Genomic DNA, 12,356 nt, shown 5'->3' on the forward strand with positions numbered 1-12,356 from the left:
CCTAATGTGTCTAAATTTTTAAAATATATGATATGTATGCATATATAGAGAAATAACTCTATTTCCATAGAATTTTTCAATTTGTATTTTATTTAAAAACATTATTCTAAGAAGGGGTCCAGAGGCTCAAGAGGTCTATGATTTTAAAAAGGTAAAGAAAGAAAACTCTTGCCCTAAAAATTCATATTTCTCTATATGTCAGGATCAGTTATTTCTGGCACCAGTAACAAGCAATTTTGAGAAAACATTTATTACAAGATTCCTTTGCCATTCACAGAGAATGTATGTAAGGAAGAAAAGTCTGAGAATACTGTTTATTTATGGCTAATCTTACTTACTATAATCACCATAAACTAAGAGCAACCAATGAACTACAAAGTCCTATAAGTGTTTTTTTTTTTTCCTTTCAAAAAGAGAAATTGGGACCTAACTGTATGGAAAAAGAAATGAGCAAACATCTTTTTTTCCCCAGTATTTCAGAGATTCTGCTCCTGAAATAGTCATTAGTAGGATTCATTGAATTTTAACATCCTATAGCTCCAGTAAAGCTCCATAAAGAGATTAACATTTATTATAAGTTTCTGTATTGTTTCAGGAGTATACCCCAGCAGAGGGCAAATTGTTTTTAAATACCTTGTAGCTTCTAGTGTTCTGCATTGGGTCATTTTCTGATTCTATGAAGTGACTGGAATCTACTGTAGATTGGGAACAATGCCTTGAAAAGAGCTAATTTCTTTTTTTCTAAACTACTCATGCCTAAAGCAAACAATCAAAGATTAATTTAGCCTCTACAAATGACTCTAAGCATCCCTCTTCTTTCATTCATTTAACAAAAAAAATCTAGGTGTCACAGTGGACAGAGCACTAGCTCTGAAGTCAGGATGACCGGCCTCAGATATTTAACACTTCCTAGCTGTGTGGTTTAGGCAAGTCACTTAATCCCAATTGCCTCAGGGGAAAAAAATCAACCTTTGTTGGACCCCATGAAGCAGTTTTGGGAATCAGGGGTTTTTGCCACTAAATAGAACAAAATTATCTGATTTCTAAGGGGGACTAGCTTATCCTCTTCCACAGATAAAACAGGAAGGGCCTAAGTTGGGAAGTTGCAGGAGACTCTTTCATACCCTTGTAATAAAGCTTCCTTTTCCATTACAGATGATGATGAACACGAATGGATCATCCACACCTGTCGGAAAGGCTGGGATGAATTTATCGGCCAGAAAGCTAAGCTCTGATCCACCTTACTACTTCTGGAATCAGTGGGTAGAGTTCTTGAGAATAACTATCTTTCCAGTAGGAAATAATAAGTTTCATTGTTTACCTTGTTTTAAGTAGAAATAAAAGCTTTTGGGATTCACTATATCCAAATGTTTTCTTTATATAGAAGGGCCTTGCTTGCAAGGGGTAGGGAAGCATTATTGGGGCCAAATTCTCACTCCACAAAGATCAATTTCTTTGTATTTACCCTATAATCACAAATGATTATCTCTTTCAAAATATAAAACCACTTTTCAGATCATATACATAATAAAAGAGCAGTGAGGGTATTATAGACTGAGAGGGAAAAGATCTGAATTCAAGCACTGGCTCTTTTACTTGCAACTTGTACAAAATGGAACATACTACTTAACTTCTCTGATTTTATAACATAGGGATGAGAATGCTTTCCCTTTTGGAGTTATTAGGAGGATCAAATGAGATAATTTAAGTAAAAAGTGCCATAAACATGACATCTATTATCATTGTAATTATGACAGTTCAGTACATTAGCATTTATTAAGCATCTATTGGGCCATAACAGGACTGACTTCCTTGAAAATCTCCAGTGTGTAGCCACTGAACAGAATAAAATTAACTGGCTTATAAGGAGACTGGTGTATGTTCTTATGTGCCAGGCACTGTACTAAATGCAAGGTCAACAAAAACTAAAAGGTGAAACAGTACCTGTCCTGAAGGAATTTACATTCTGGTTGGGGTGGGGAATGTTCAGTTTAAAAGTATGGGTGGCACAGACCTTTAGAATAATGTCAGGAATGATAACATACTGAATGAGTCAATGGGTTGTCAAAAATTCTTTGCAAAGTCCAAGTGGAAAAAGGTTTCTCTATTAATGATGGTATTCTCCAGATGTTCCTACTTATGGATAATATAGTGTGAATTGAAGGCCTGAAACACTAAAAGACCTCCCAAATAAGATCAGTGACATTCAAAAGAGTCAGTTTAGTCAGCCACTGTGGAAAGACAAAATGGATGAGAAACATACATTGCTTAGAAATGATAGACAATTAGATTAATAATCTATTGAGTTAATCTATCAATATAATCATATAAAAAATTTTGGACAAATGCTACAAATGGACAAAAAAGTCCAAAATTAAATAAAAGTGAAATGTTAGAACAAATCAGGGATAGTTGCTTTCAATGATCCATGTAAACATACTCATTAGATTAGCATAGTTGAGAAAAAAGGGAAATCTCAAATGCTGGAGGGATTGTGGGAAAACAGATACTTTACACTGTTACACACTGTTGGTAGAGTTCTAACCAGTCTAGCCATTCTGGAAAACAAAATGGAATTATACCTCAAAAGCTACTAAACTGCCTATCTCTTAATCCAGTCAGAGCACTACCACTACCCCAAAGTAGGAGCCAGAAAGATTCATATGTAGAAAAATACTTAAAACATGGTGGCAAAGAATTGAAAACTGAGGGAGTGCCAATCAACTGGGGAATGGTTGAACAAGTTATGGTATATGAATGTGATGGAATATTATTGTCATAAGAAATGATGAAAGGGATGGTTTCAGAAAAATCTGGGAAAACTTTTTTGAAATGATGCAAAGTGAAGTAAGCGGAACCAGCAAAACAAATTTATACAATAACAATAATATTGTAAATTTAAACATCTTTGAAAAAGTTTGTAACTCTGATCAACATAGTGAATTGATCCAAAAGACTCATGAAGAAACACGACATCCACTTCCAGTTAGAGAAGAGATGGACTTAGAGGGCAGATTAAAGCATATTTTATTTTATTTCCTTTCTTTCCTTTGTTGGGATAGGGAAGGAATTTGTTTTGCTTATCTATACATATTTACAATGGGTTTTGTTCTTGCCTTTTCAATGAATGGGAGAAATAGAAATGGGCATGAGAGAATTTGAACGTGAAAGCAAAATTGAATTTTAAAAAATTATGTGGAATGGTGTGAAGAGTACTGAATTTGGAGTCAGAAAACCTGGAGTAAAATCTTATCTTTGCTGTTTTCTTCCTGTGTAATCTTACTTAATTTCTTTCAAACAGAGTTTCTTCATTTATAAAATGGGTTCTCAGCAATTTCCTATTTGTAAAAAATTGAAGAAATATTTCATTGGAAATATCTATGACATAACACTGACTCCTTCTAAGGTCAGGCAAAAGTTCATTTTATATCTTTTTGCCCTGTATGTCCCTCAGAATGCATCACATCCAATACATATGAAGTCCAATCAAATATTTACAACTGTGAGAGTCATAGTATCCAGATGAGAAATGTAACAATCTCAGCTGTCTTCAGGTCTGATCAGACCATCTTTGAAGTATTATGTATATTATGTATCAGTCATAGATACTACATTTTAGGAAGGGCATTGAAAAACTGGAGTAAGTCCAACAGGGACTAAAAGACCATACCACATAATGATGAGTTGGAGAAGATGGGGTTGGCTAGGTTATAAAAGAGAAGACTAGAAATTAATATTTGTTTTCAAGTATTTGAAAATATAGAACTTTTCTTCAACTCAGAGGGTAAAACTAGGAAAAGCTTATGAAAGGTGTGTTGTGCTTGAACATAAGGATTAACTATGTTTCTGGAGGCCCTTCCAATCATCTTGTTCCCTGGATTCGGAAGCAGTTTTATTTACCAGGTTTTTGGAGCCCCAAATGGCATTGCTATGGATAACTTCTGTGAAGAATTATGGTGTCTATTCCAATAACACTACCACTTCCTTGTTTTTCTATGCCTTGCTATAGATGTTGTTCAGTCATGTCAACTCTTCTGACTGCTGTGGACCTTAGCATACAAATACTGTCCATGTTTTCTTGCCATTTCCTTCATAAGTGGATTAAGGCATTCAGAGGTTAAATGACTTGCCCAGAATCACATAGCTAGTGAATTTGAAGTCAGGTCTTCTTGACTCCAGGCCCAGACTTCTATCCACTAAGTCTTCTACCTGCCTCCTTGCTGTAGATTATACGGCATTAAAGAAACCCAGGTCTCTTCTAACTCCATATCTGAAATTTCTTTTATTATATCATGCTACCTCAGTCGAAACTTGTGTCAAATCCTAGCCTTGCTATGCTTCAGGATTACTCAGAAATTGCTTTGTTTTTTTAAAGTATTCATTCACAGAAATCTGAACTGGAAGGGACCTCAGAAAACATTTACAGTATCACAGAGTTACCTAGAGTACTGAGAGATTAAGTTGCTTGTCCAAACACATGACTAGCATCTGTCAGAAACAGAATTTGAACTCATATCTTTCTGATTTTAAGGCTGCTTTATCATTTTATATCTTACTGCCGTTCTCATGAAATGGGAAAAAAAATGGAAACAGCCTTGGTTCAAATCTCAAATCCACTATTTGACCCTGGACTAATCACTTTTCCACTCTAAGTTTCATTATCAGTAAAATGAAGAGACTTGTAAGGTTTCTTCCTGCTCTAAATACAGTATGTGCTCTGGTAATCCCATTATGCCTAAAAAAAAAGTCAGTCTTTCAGAATGAAAAGCATCTAGCTCAGAAGTTTGGTCCATAATGGGACAACTTTGTCCAGAAGTTATTCTTTATACCAAACCAAAACCTACTTTTTTGACACTTCCATCCACTGAACAAGATATAGATTAGGATGAATGGAAACGGCCCTGGAAGTTCCTGAAAAGAAAATGAAGCTTGTGACCTTGTATACCTTCCCTCACTTCAATCCGATTCACTTACATGGCATGGCATTTCCTCCCGGATATCAAAGCCCTCTCTGAGAATAAAGGACAACCAATAACACCATACAATGAGCACAATCTGATACCCTGAAGGCAAGCAAAACATGTCTACTTTTTCCATTTGATAGTCCTTCAGATTTTTGAAGATAGTGGTCATGACTTCCCTAAATTTTTCAAGGGTAAACATCTCTGGGTCCCTCTTATGATTCTCTAGTGGTTTTGTTTCCATTTATTTCACTATTATGATTGAACAGGTTACTATAACTGAGATGTGTTGTTGACTGACTGTACTCTCTTTTTAATGCCACCTTACCCATAATCTGGGACCTTTAAATAGCAAACATTTCCATGGAATCATGATTCTTTACAGAGGATCCCCAGACACAAAACTAAAAGGGATTTAGGATGTCATCCAGGCCTCTTCCCTTTTTAGAGAGATGAAGACAGGTTTTCTGATTCCTGCGTCCATGTTCTTTCTGATTAAAAAAAAAATCACAGTGCTTTTAACTCATCTGGTGAACTATTTTAGTTTCTTATTCAAGGAAATAAATCTGACAGTGGTTATAGGATTATAGTATTTATTTTGATCAGAGGGTTTAGAGTTGAAAGGGACATTGGAAGTCATCTAGTCCTGTCCTCTTTATTTTAAAATTGAGGAAACCAAGATTTTTGAGAATTTAGTTGACTTGCCCAAGAGTCACAAAAGAAATGAGAAGCAAAGCTGGGAATCTAACCCAAGTCTTCCAGTTCCAAATCTAATATTTTCTTCAATATTCTGTGCCATTCTGTTAATTCTTATTATATAAGTAATATATTAACCATTAAAGACTCATTCCTACTATCATTTATGAGACTATTGTTTTCCTGCCGTGCCATAGAATTACTTCCCTTGCTCGGAAAAAGCATCCTACGCTGAATTCAAGGCAATGGAGCAAAAACAGTGTCTTTTCCCTTTGTATCTTTTTCATCTTTCCTCTCCTTTTCATCCCCACTGTGACTGTTTTAAGTGAAACTTTCATCTCTTGTTGCTTAAGCCATTGTAATAGCCTTCCACCCAATCTTTCTTCTATTAGTATGGTTTTTCTCCAATCCATTCTCTTTATACTGCCGAAGTGATCTTCCTATTTTAGCATTACATTTAAAATCATTACCCCATGTGCCAATTATTCATCTGAGAAATAAATATAACAATCTTTATATTACCAACTAACTGGGTTTATGTGAGGAAAGCAATTATAAATCTTAAAGTACTATAAAACAATAATTTATTATTGCTCCAAACTATTTCATGTAAACCATTCTTTTCCTGTCCCCAACTCTGCACCTTTTTTCATACTGTTCTTTGGCCCTTTTCCCATCTTTGTTGTTGCTCTTCCCTTCAAGGCTAAATTCAGATCCCTGCAGGTAAAAGTGCTTTCTTCTTGCTGAAATTTGTGTTACCACTTTTCTCGGACTTTCTCTTACTGACTTATCCCTGTATCGTAACTATTTGTGACAAATTTTTCCTGCAATTAAAATGTAAATCTCTCCAGAACAGGGTCTTTGTCATATCCTTTGTATTCCTAGATATAGAGCTTAGCACAGAGTCTTGCATATAATATTTGTTTAATAAATATCTTTTGAATAGAATTCCTATGTTTGTCAATTATGAAATGGTTCAACAGAATCAAGGAGAAGGGAAGAGTTGAGTCCCAAACAATTAACTTGGAAAACCCTGTTAATATTACAGAAGTCCTGAAAAAGGCCAAGATATCTTTGAATCACAGGGGACTTATAATAGGTCATTGAGTCTACCTCCCTCTTTTTCATTCGAAGACTAAGGGTAACAGTTCCATTCCCTTGGTGGGCTGAGACTAGACATGTTCTCTGGTTTTAGGCTGTGTGGTCTGACAGGAGAAAAAGCAAGAGTGACTGCTTCTAATTATCTAGGCCCTACTGATATTTCTGTTTCTCCTTGGTATATATGTCATTTGGAATACACTAACCAGTGACTGGGCCTTACCCTGAGCTCAAAGAAATATCGAGGTAGGTGATCTCATCCTACCACACCTGCTAGTCTTAAAGGTCAACTCCATTCTTCTCAAGTGTAAACTAGTTTAATTCTCTCTCTTCTGGTGATAGCTACAAATCATGGAACATAATGAACTGAAGAACCAAAACTTAGAAATCATTCAGAGAATAATAGAAAGATGCAAGGTAGGCACAAACAATCGCAAATATGTGCCTAACTATGATTTTGTGTGTGAAGAATGAGGGGCTTTTATTAGCAGAAAAGGAGGTGGGCCAGTTTTATGGCAAAAATGAGGCAACAGATGGACAAATTCAGTGATATGTTGGTACTGCCACGACACTGGAAGAGTTGAAGCTCTTTTAGTATATGGTAGATTGAAGACTTGTAGTAAAACTTGGAGAATGGCATAGGATGAAGGTATAGAAAGATTTTAACCTAGAAGTTTTGTTTTTAGAGAAAGAGTTGTATCTTTGCTAGACCTTTTTCATTTTTGTTGTTTGGTCATTTCAGACTCTTCGTGACCCTAAATCCTGAAGTGACTTCCCTTCTCTGGCTCATTTTACAGATTATGAAACTGAGGCAAATAGAGTTAGGTGACATGTCTAGGATCACAGAGCTAGTTAGTGTCTAAGATCAGATTGTAACTCAAGAAGAGGAGTCTCTCTGACTCCAAGCCCAGCATTCTAGCCCCTGGCTAATGGGTTTTTGATAGGCAGAGTTGTGTACTCCTCAAAAACACAGGGCCTCACAGTGTGCACTGCATTTTTCTCACATCCCTGCAAGGTAGATATTACAGATATTTTCCCAACTTTATATATGAGGAAACTGAGGGAAAGAAAGAAGACACAGCTGCTAGATAGTGGGGACAAAAGTCAAATCCAGCTTTCTTGTGATTCTTAATCCAGCACTCTTTCTACCCCATCCTTCTGCCTCCAGATCATTTTTAGCATTTGAAGTTAACTCAATACTCCAAATCTGATGTGGCATCTGCTCTGTCCCCTACAGCAATGGCAGAAGGTGCTAGTTAGCAGTGGTGGGGAACTGCTTTCTTTTCCCTCTTCTTGGGGTTTGGGTAACAGACGGCATTGATTGGGTAATTACACCAAGGAATACCATTGCCAGTTTAATGACCAGCTTGCTAACTGGGAAATTGTAACAATTTACCAGGAATATGTGCTAAGCTCTCTGGCAGTTGATGATTAACCAAATAATCACACACTAGGACAGGGACTCCCAAGGCGTGATCTATCCACTAAGAAGCAAGTGGAAAAAATGGAATTACATCATTTTCTTGATGTAAGTGCCAGCACTTCTATTTGCATTAACTTTATTTATTACACAAATAAGACATTTACAAAGCACACAACATTAAAAGTATGTAACAAAACAGACATTGGTTTTACAAAAAAGTGCTTACAATTTTTTTATTTTTTATGTTTTTGTTTTTCTTCCGTCTTCCCTTTTGTTTTGTATTTAAATAAATATTAGTTTTGACTGCCTGCTGTGTCCAAAGCTACTCTAACCATAGTAGTGGAAATCTGTTGGATCTGCAGCATTCTGGGACCACATGAGCCACCTCAGGGAAAGAACTCTGGGGCAAAATATTAAGTTGAATTTGTGTCTGTAATGACTCTTATACATGGTTTACCCACTGATTTTCCATCCAAGTTGGGGTTGGAGGTTTTAACCATAATGAACAAAGAAATCACTGGAAAGATTTTGGTAAGCAATTCAGAAAACACTCCCTTTTCTGAGTTCTGGTACCAGCTGTTAAAGTTAAATAGTGTTTATAATCCAGAGATCTTCTTATGGGATCTCCTCCTCATTTTATCTCTTGCCCTGCCCTGAATGTTCAAAAAATCATTGCCACATGAAGATGGAAAGGGTCTTAGGACATTGAATGTTAGATTGAGAGGAACCTTAAAATACAGGATTTTAGAGATGGAAGGGATCTTAGAATAGAGAAAATAGAACATTGACTATTATAGCCAAAAGGGACTGTAGAATACAGAATGTTAAAAATATGACATAGATGGAGTTAAAAGGAAGCTTAGACAAAGAAGAGGTGGAAAGAATCTTAAGAGGTTGTACAACTTGACCATTTTAATTTTGCAGTGTAGGAAGTGGAAACCTAGAGAGGGAAGGAGACTTTTCCAAAGTCACCAAACTCTTTGTAGAACCCTTTCTGTAACACCAAATTTTGTTCAAGTTTTCCCTTGCTGTTTCTGTAATTGATACTGAAGCACATTTTAATAATGTGTCATGGCAGACTCGAGCTCTGTGGCTCATTCTAACATATGTTCAGTAAACAAAGTTACCTGTGATAAAAGCTAAAAGAAATGACCTGAGATAAAGTTTGATTAATGATGGTTGCAAAAAAAATGGATCAGATGATTTTTGAAATATTTTGAAATATCTAGTAATTAACAGAATACAAGTCATATTCTTGGCACAATAAGGTTTTTTTCAATATGCATAATCACTGTTGTTTCTAATATAGAAGCTGGACTTTGAGTGAAAATCTTGGTTAATAAATGCAAAAGAATATATTTCCTAGAAAAGGAGTTTTTGCCTTTGCCACTGAGGAACAGTTGCCTCTGGAACAGGCATGGGGAAAAGCAGTAGGCCTCTCTGGGGATTATCCCTGAGGCAAATGTCAAAAGCCTATGTCAGAGCCCTGGGTGATCACAATATTCAGTGGTTTTCTTGCTTGGGAGTAGCTTGCCAGTTAATAAGCAGGTCTTGTTTTGTGGTGTGAAGCCTGGTACTTCTCCTGGAGGGTGCAAATTGATGAAAACCTCAAAGAATAGGTAATGCTCATTGTGAAAGGTTGGTCGTTGTTTCAAGGAGTCTTCTTCTTCAACCTTGGTCCAGACTCTTTCCTGTCCCTTCACTGGTTACATTAGTCATGAGATAAACAATTGCCTAGATGAAGAGGGAATGGGGTGCAAGTAGACTATTGTTGTCCTATTTAAATGGTCTAAACATCTTCCAGACTTTACTTCAAGGGTAAACCTAGCATTACCTTCTCTCCTGAACAATGAAGAGAATTGCTGACGCTGTTCCATTGTTAGTTTCTATGAGGTTTTCTTAGAACACAAAGGTCCTATAATCCTCATCTGTTTTCTCCCTATCTTTCTAATAGAAAGCTTCCAGGACAGGTTTAAAATGAAGCCCATCATAAGAAATATCATCTTGTCTTGCCATTGACTCTTTTCTTTAGAACACATACACCATGACATCCTAATCTGTCTCTTGTACTTTTTTGGGGAAGTAATCACATCTTATGTTCCCATTCAGGCCCATCAAATTCAGTCCCTCCAAAAATTGCTCATTTTGAAATGCCTAGGGCTCTAGTCTCCCACAGAGTTCAACTTCTAAACTGGCTGATTTCACAGTGTTGCCCTTATCCTGCTATTGCAGGTGTTCTATGCTGACCACACAGAGCAGTTATTTAGAGATGTTTGTCCCCTACTGTACCCATTTGCTGAAAGAGTTAAAGACGCAATCATTCTGATAAAAATAATATTTTTGCTCTGTACGCTGTATACAAGTTGTATAACCTGAAGAACTAATCAGTTTTTCCCCTTCTTGATTTTCATCTTGTTTCTATTTATTAGTGTCTTTTAAAAAATGAGTTCCCTGTCATTGGAGGTATTCAAGCAGAGGCTGAAAGGCCACTTGGCAGGGAAGAGATGCATGCTTTTGTTGAAAATAAGATGAGATGACCCCTAAGGTCTCTTTCAATTTAAGAGACTCTAAGACTCTATGACTTATACCCAAAAATTGGTCTTTGGGATAGAATTAGAGTGGATGGTTAGGTTTTTCTGCTTGGTTTGCCAAGTGTTTTTTTCCCCCCTAGCTAAGCTTTGCAGTATTCTGGAGAAAAGAGGAATAGCTACATTCTGGAAACTGGCAGTTAGCTATATGTTCCCTGACTTAAAGATTCAAAGACTCCCATAGACATCATGCCCAGTGTGGGGCCATCTTTTCTTCTGGCAGGGTAAGCTCTTCTTTTGCATCCTACATGGCTCTCAGAGCTGGTGAGTCTCACTTTGTTCTCTGAATTAACTTGACACAACCAGACAGATGGAAATGATAAAATTAGAACACAGTTTTCTTTTGGGAATTTCCCATAAAAACTGTATAGTTTCTCAAACAAAAGCAACTGAGTGGATAACATTTGGAGTTGTCAACTATTCAGAATTCATAGATGGTCTCAAGGAAATGGGTAACAAAGGCCAATGTTAAAAAAATAATAAATTGGATATTGTTACTGTCCTGACAATTTCATTCTTTCTTAATTCTAATTCACTCAAGTTGAAAATTACTCCAGCTTCAATAAAAATAAAAGTTTTTTTTCACCCTGTTTCCAAATTTTGGGGAGCTTTGCCTTTCAAGAAGTAGCCTCAGGAGTGTTCCCGGTAGCTCTGGGGATCCATGCTGGCTGGCCTTGGTCTGCACAACCCCGGGCCTGCTTTCAGCAGGAGAGGAGGAAAGGTCCCCGGGTGGCTGAACGGGGACCTGGAACTGGCTGGTGGTTCATGGGAATGAATGGAAAGGCTGAGGCAGAAGCCACTAGTCATAAGGGGGCAGATAGACAGGATTTCAGTGACTGAGGGGCAGCTGTGGAATCACCATAGACAGATGCGGAAGAGTTTGCGTAGTCAGTACTGAAAAAGGATGACCTGTTGGGAAGGGAAAGTAGACAAGGAGGGTTAGACAAAAACATGTTCAGACTTCCCACCCATCATTTTGACAGTCAGTGCCCCTTAAAGTTATGCTCTGTGACTGGCTCCTGGCTCCCCAAAAGAACTAGTGACTCACTCTTGTTGCTACTGCCAGTAAAATGTTTTTCCTTCACTGAAATAATTGGTAACAAAACTTTATTTTATTTTTTAAAAAATGTATCTGACATGGGGCTTTCCTTTTCTACTGAATAATGTTCACACCCATAGACCCAGAGGCAGGCAGTGTGGTATGTAACAGAATGAAGGATGGCATTGGGTGTAGAGAATAATGATGATGAAAAAACTGACATTTATAAAGTAAGTACCTTATAAAGATTATAAAATTCTTTGGCATTCATTATCTCACATGTTTCTTATAATGACTCAGTAGTGGGAAATCCAAATATTAGTGTCTCTTTCTACCCATTTTATAGATGAGGAAATTGAGGCTGAAGAGTCTAAGTGACTTTCTCAGCTAGTAAGTAGGAGACCTGGCCAAATTAAACTCAGCAACTGTCCCCTTCAACCTACCAAAGAGAAGTTTACTTCCTCAAGGGTAGAAATGAAGTCTTTCCTAAGCTCACCAGGGAAGTTCATTGTTCTGCGAATCTATCCATAACAGACATCTGTGGTCACTAA

The 12,356-nt window shown here is 36.9% G+C and overlaps 2 protein-coding genes across 5 annotated transcripts in view; one reads left to right on the forward strand and one right to left on the reverse strand.

Annotated features, from left to right (window-relative positions):
* Positions 1-1,379, forward strand: part of MORN5 (MORN repeat containing 5) — a 59,731-nt gene extending 58,352 nt beyond the window's left edge. Inside the window, exon 5 of one of the 3 annotated variants that reach the window (XM_031954243.1) lies at positions 1,156-1,378. In XM_031954243.1, coding sequence (XP_031810103.1) covers positions 1,156-1,235 — 80 coding nt within the window. In that variant the 3' untranslated portion in view covers positions 1,236-1,378. Of the gene's footprint in view, positions 1-1,155 lie in introns of all 3 variants that reach the window. The other 2 variants (XM_023507394.2, XM_031954242.1) reach the window with 2 other exon arrangements.
* A 6,923-nt stretch (positions 1,380-8,302) lies between these two features.
* Positions 8,303-12,356, reverse strand: part of LHX6 (LIM homeobox 6) — a 37,294-nt gene continuing 33,240 nt past the window's right edge. For both annotated transcript variants that reach the window (XM_031954246.1, XM_031954245.1), the window contains one exon: positions 8,303-11,675. In XM_031954246.1, the coding sequence (XP_031810106.1) occupies positions 11,596-11,675 (80 nt within the window). In that variant the 3' untranslated portion in view covers positions 8,303-11,595. The remainder of the gene's footprint in view (positions 11,676-12,356) is intronic.

Source organism: Sarcophilus harrisii, chromosome 2 (genome assembly GCF_902635505.1).
Source record: "Sarcophilus harrisii chromosome 2, mSarHar1.11, whole genome shotgun sequence".
Taxonomy (NCBI): Eukaryota; Metazoa; Chordata; class Mammalia; order Dasyuromorphia; family Dasyuridae; genus Sarcophilus; species Sarcophilus harrisii.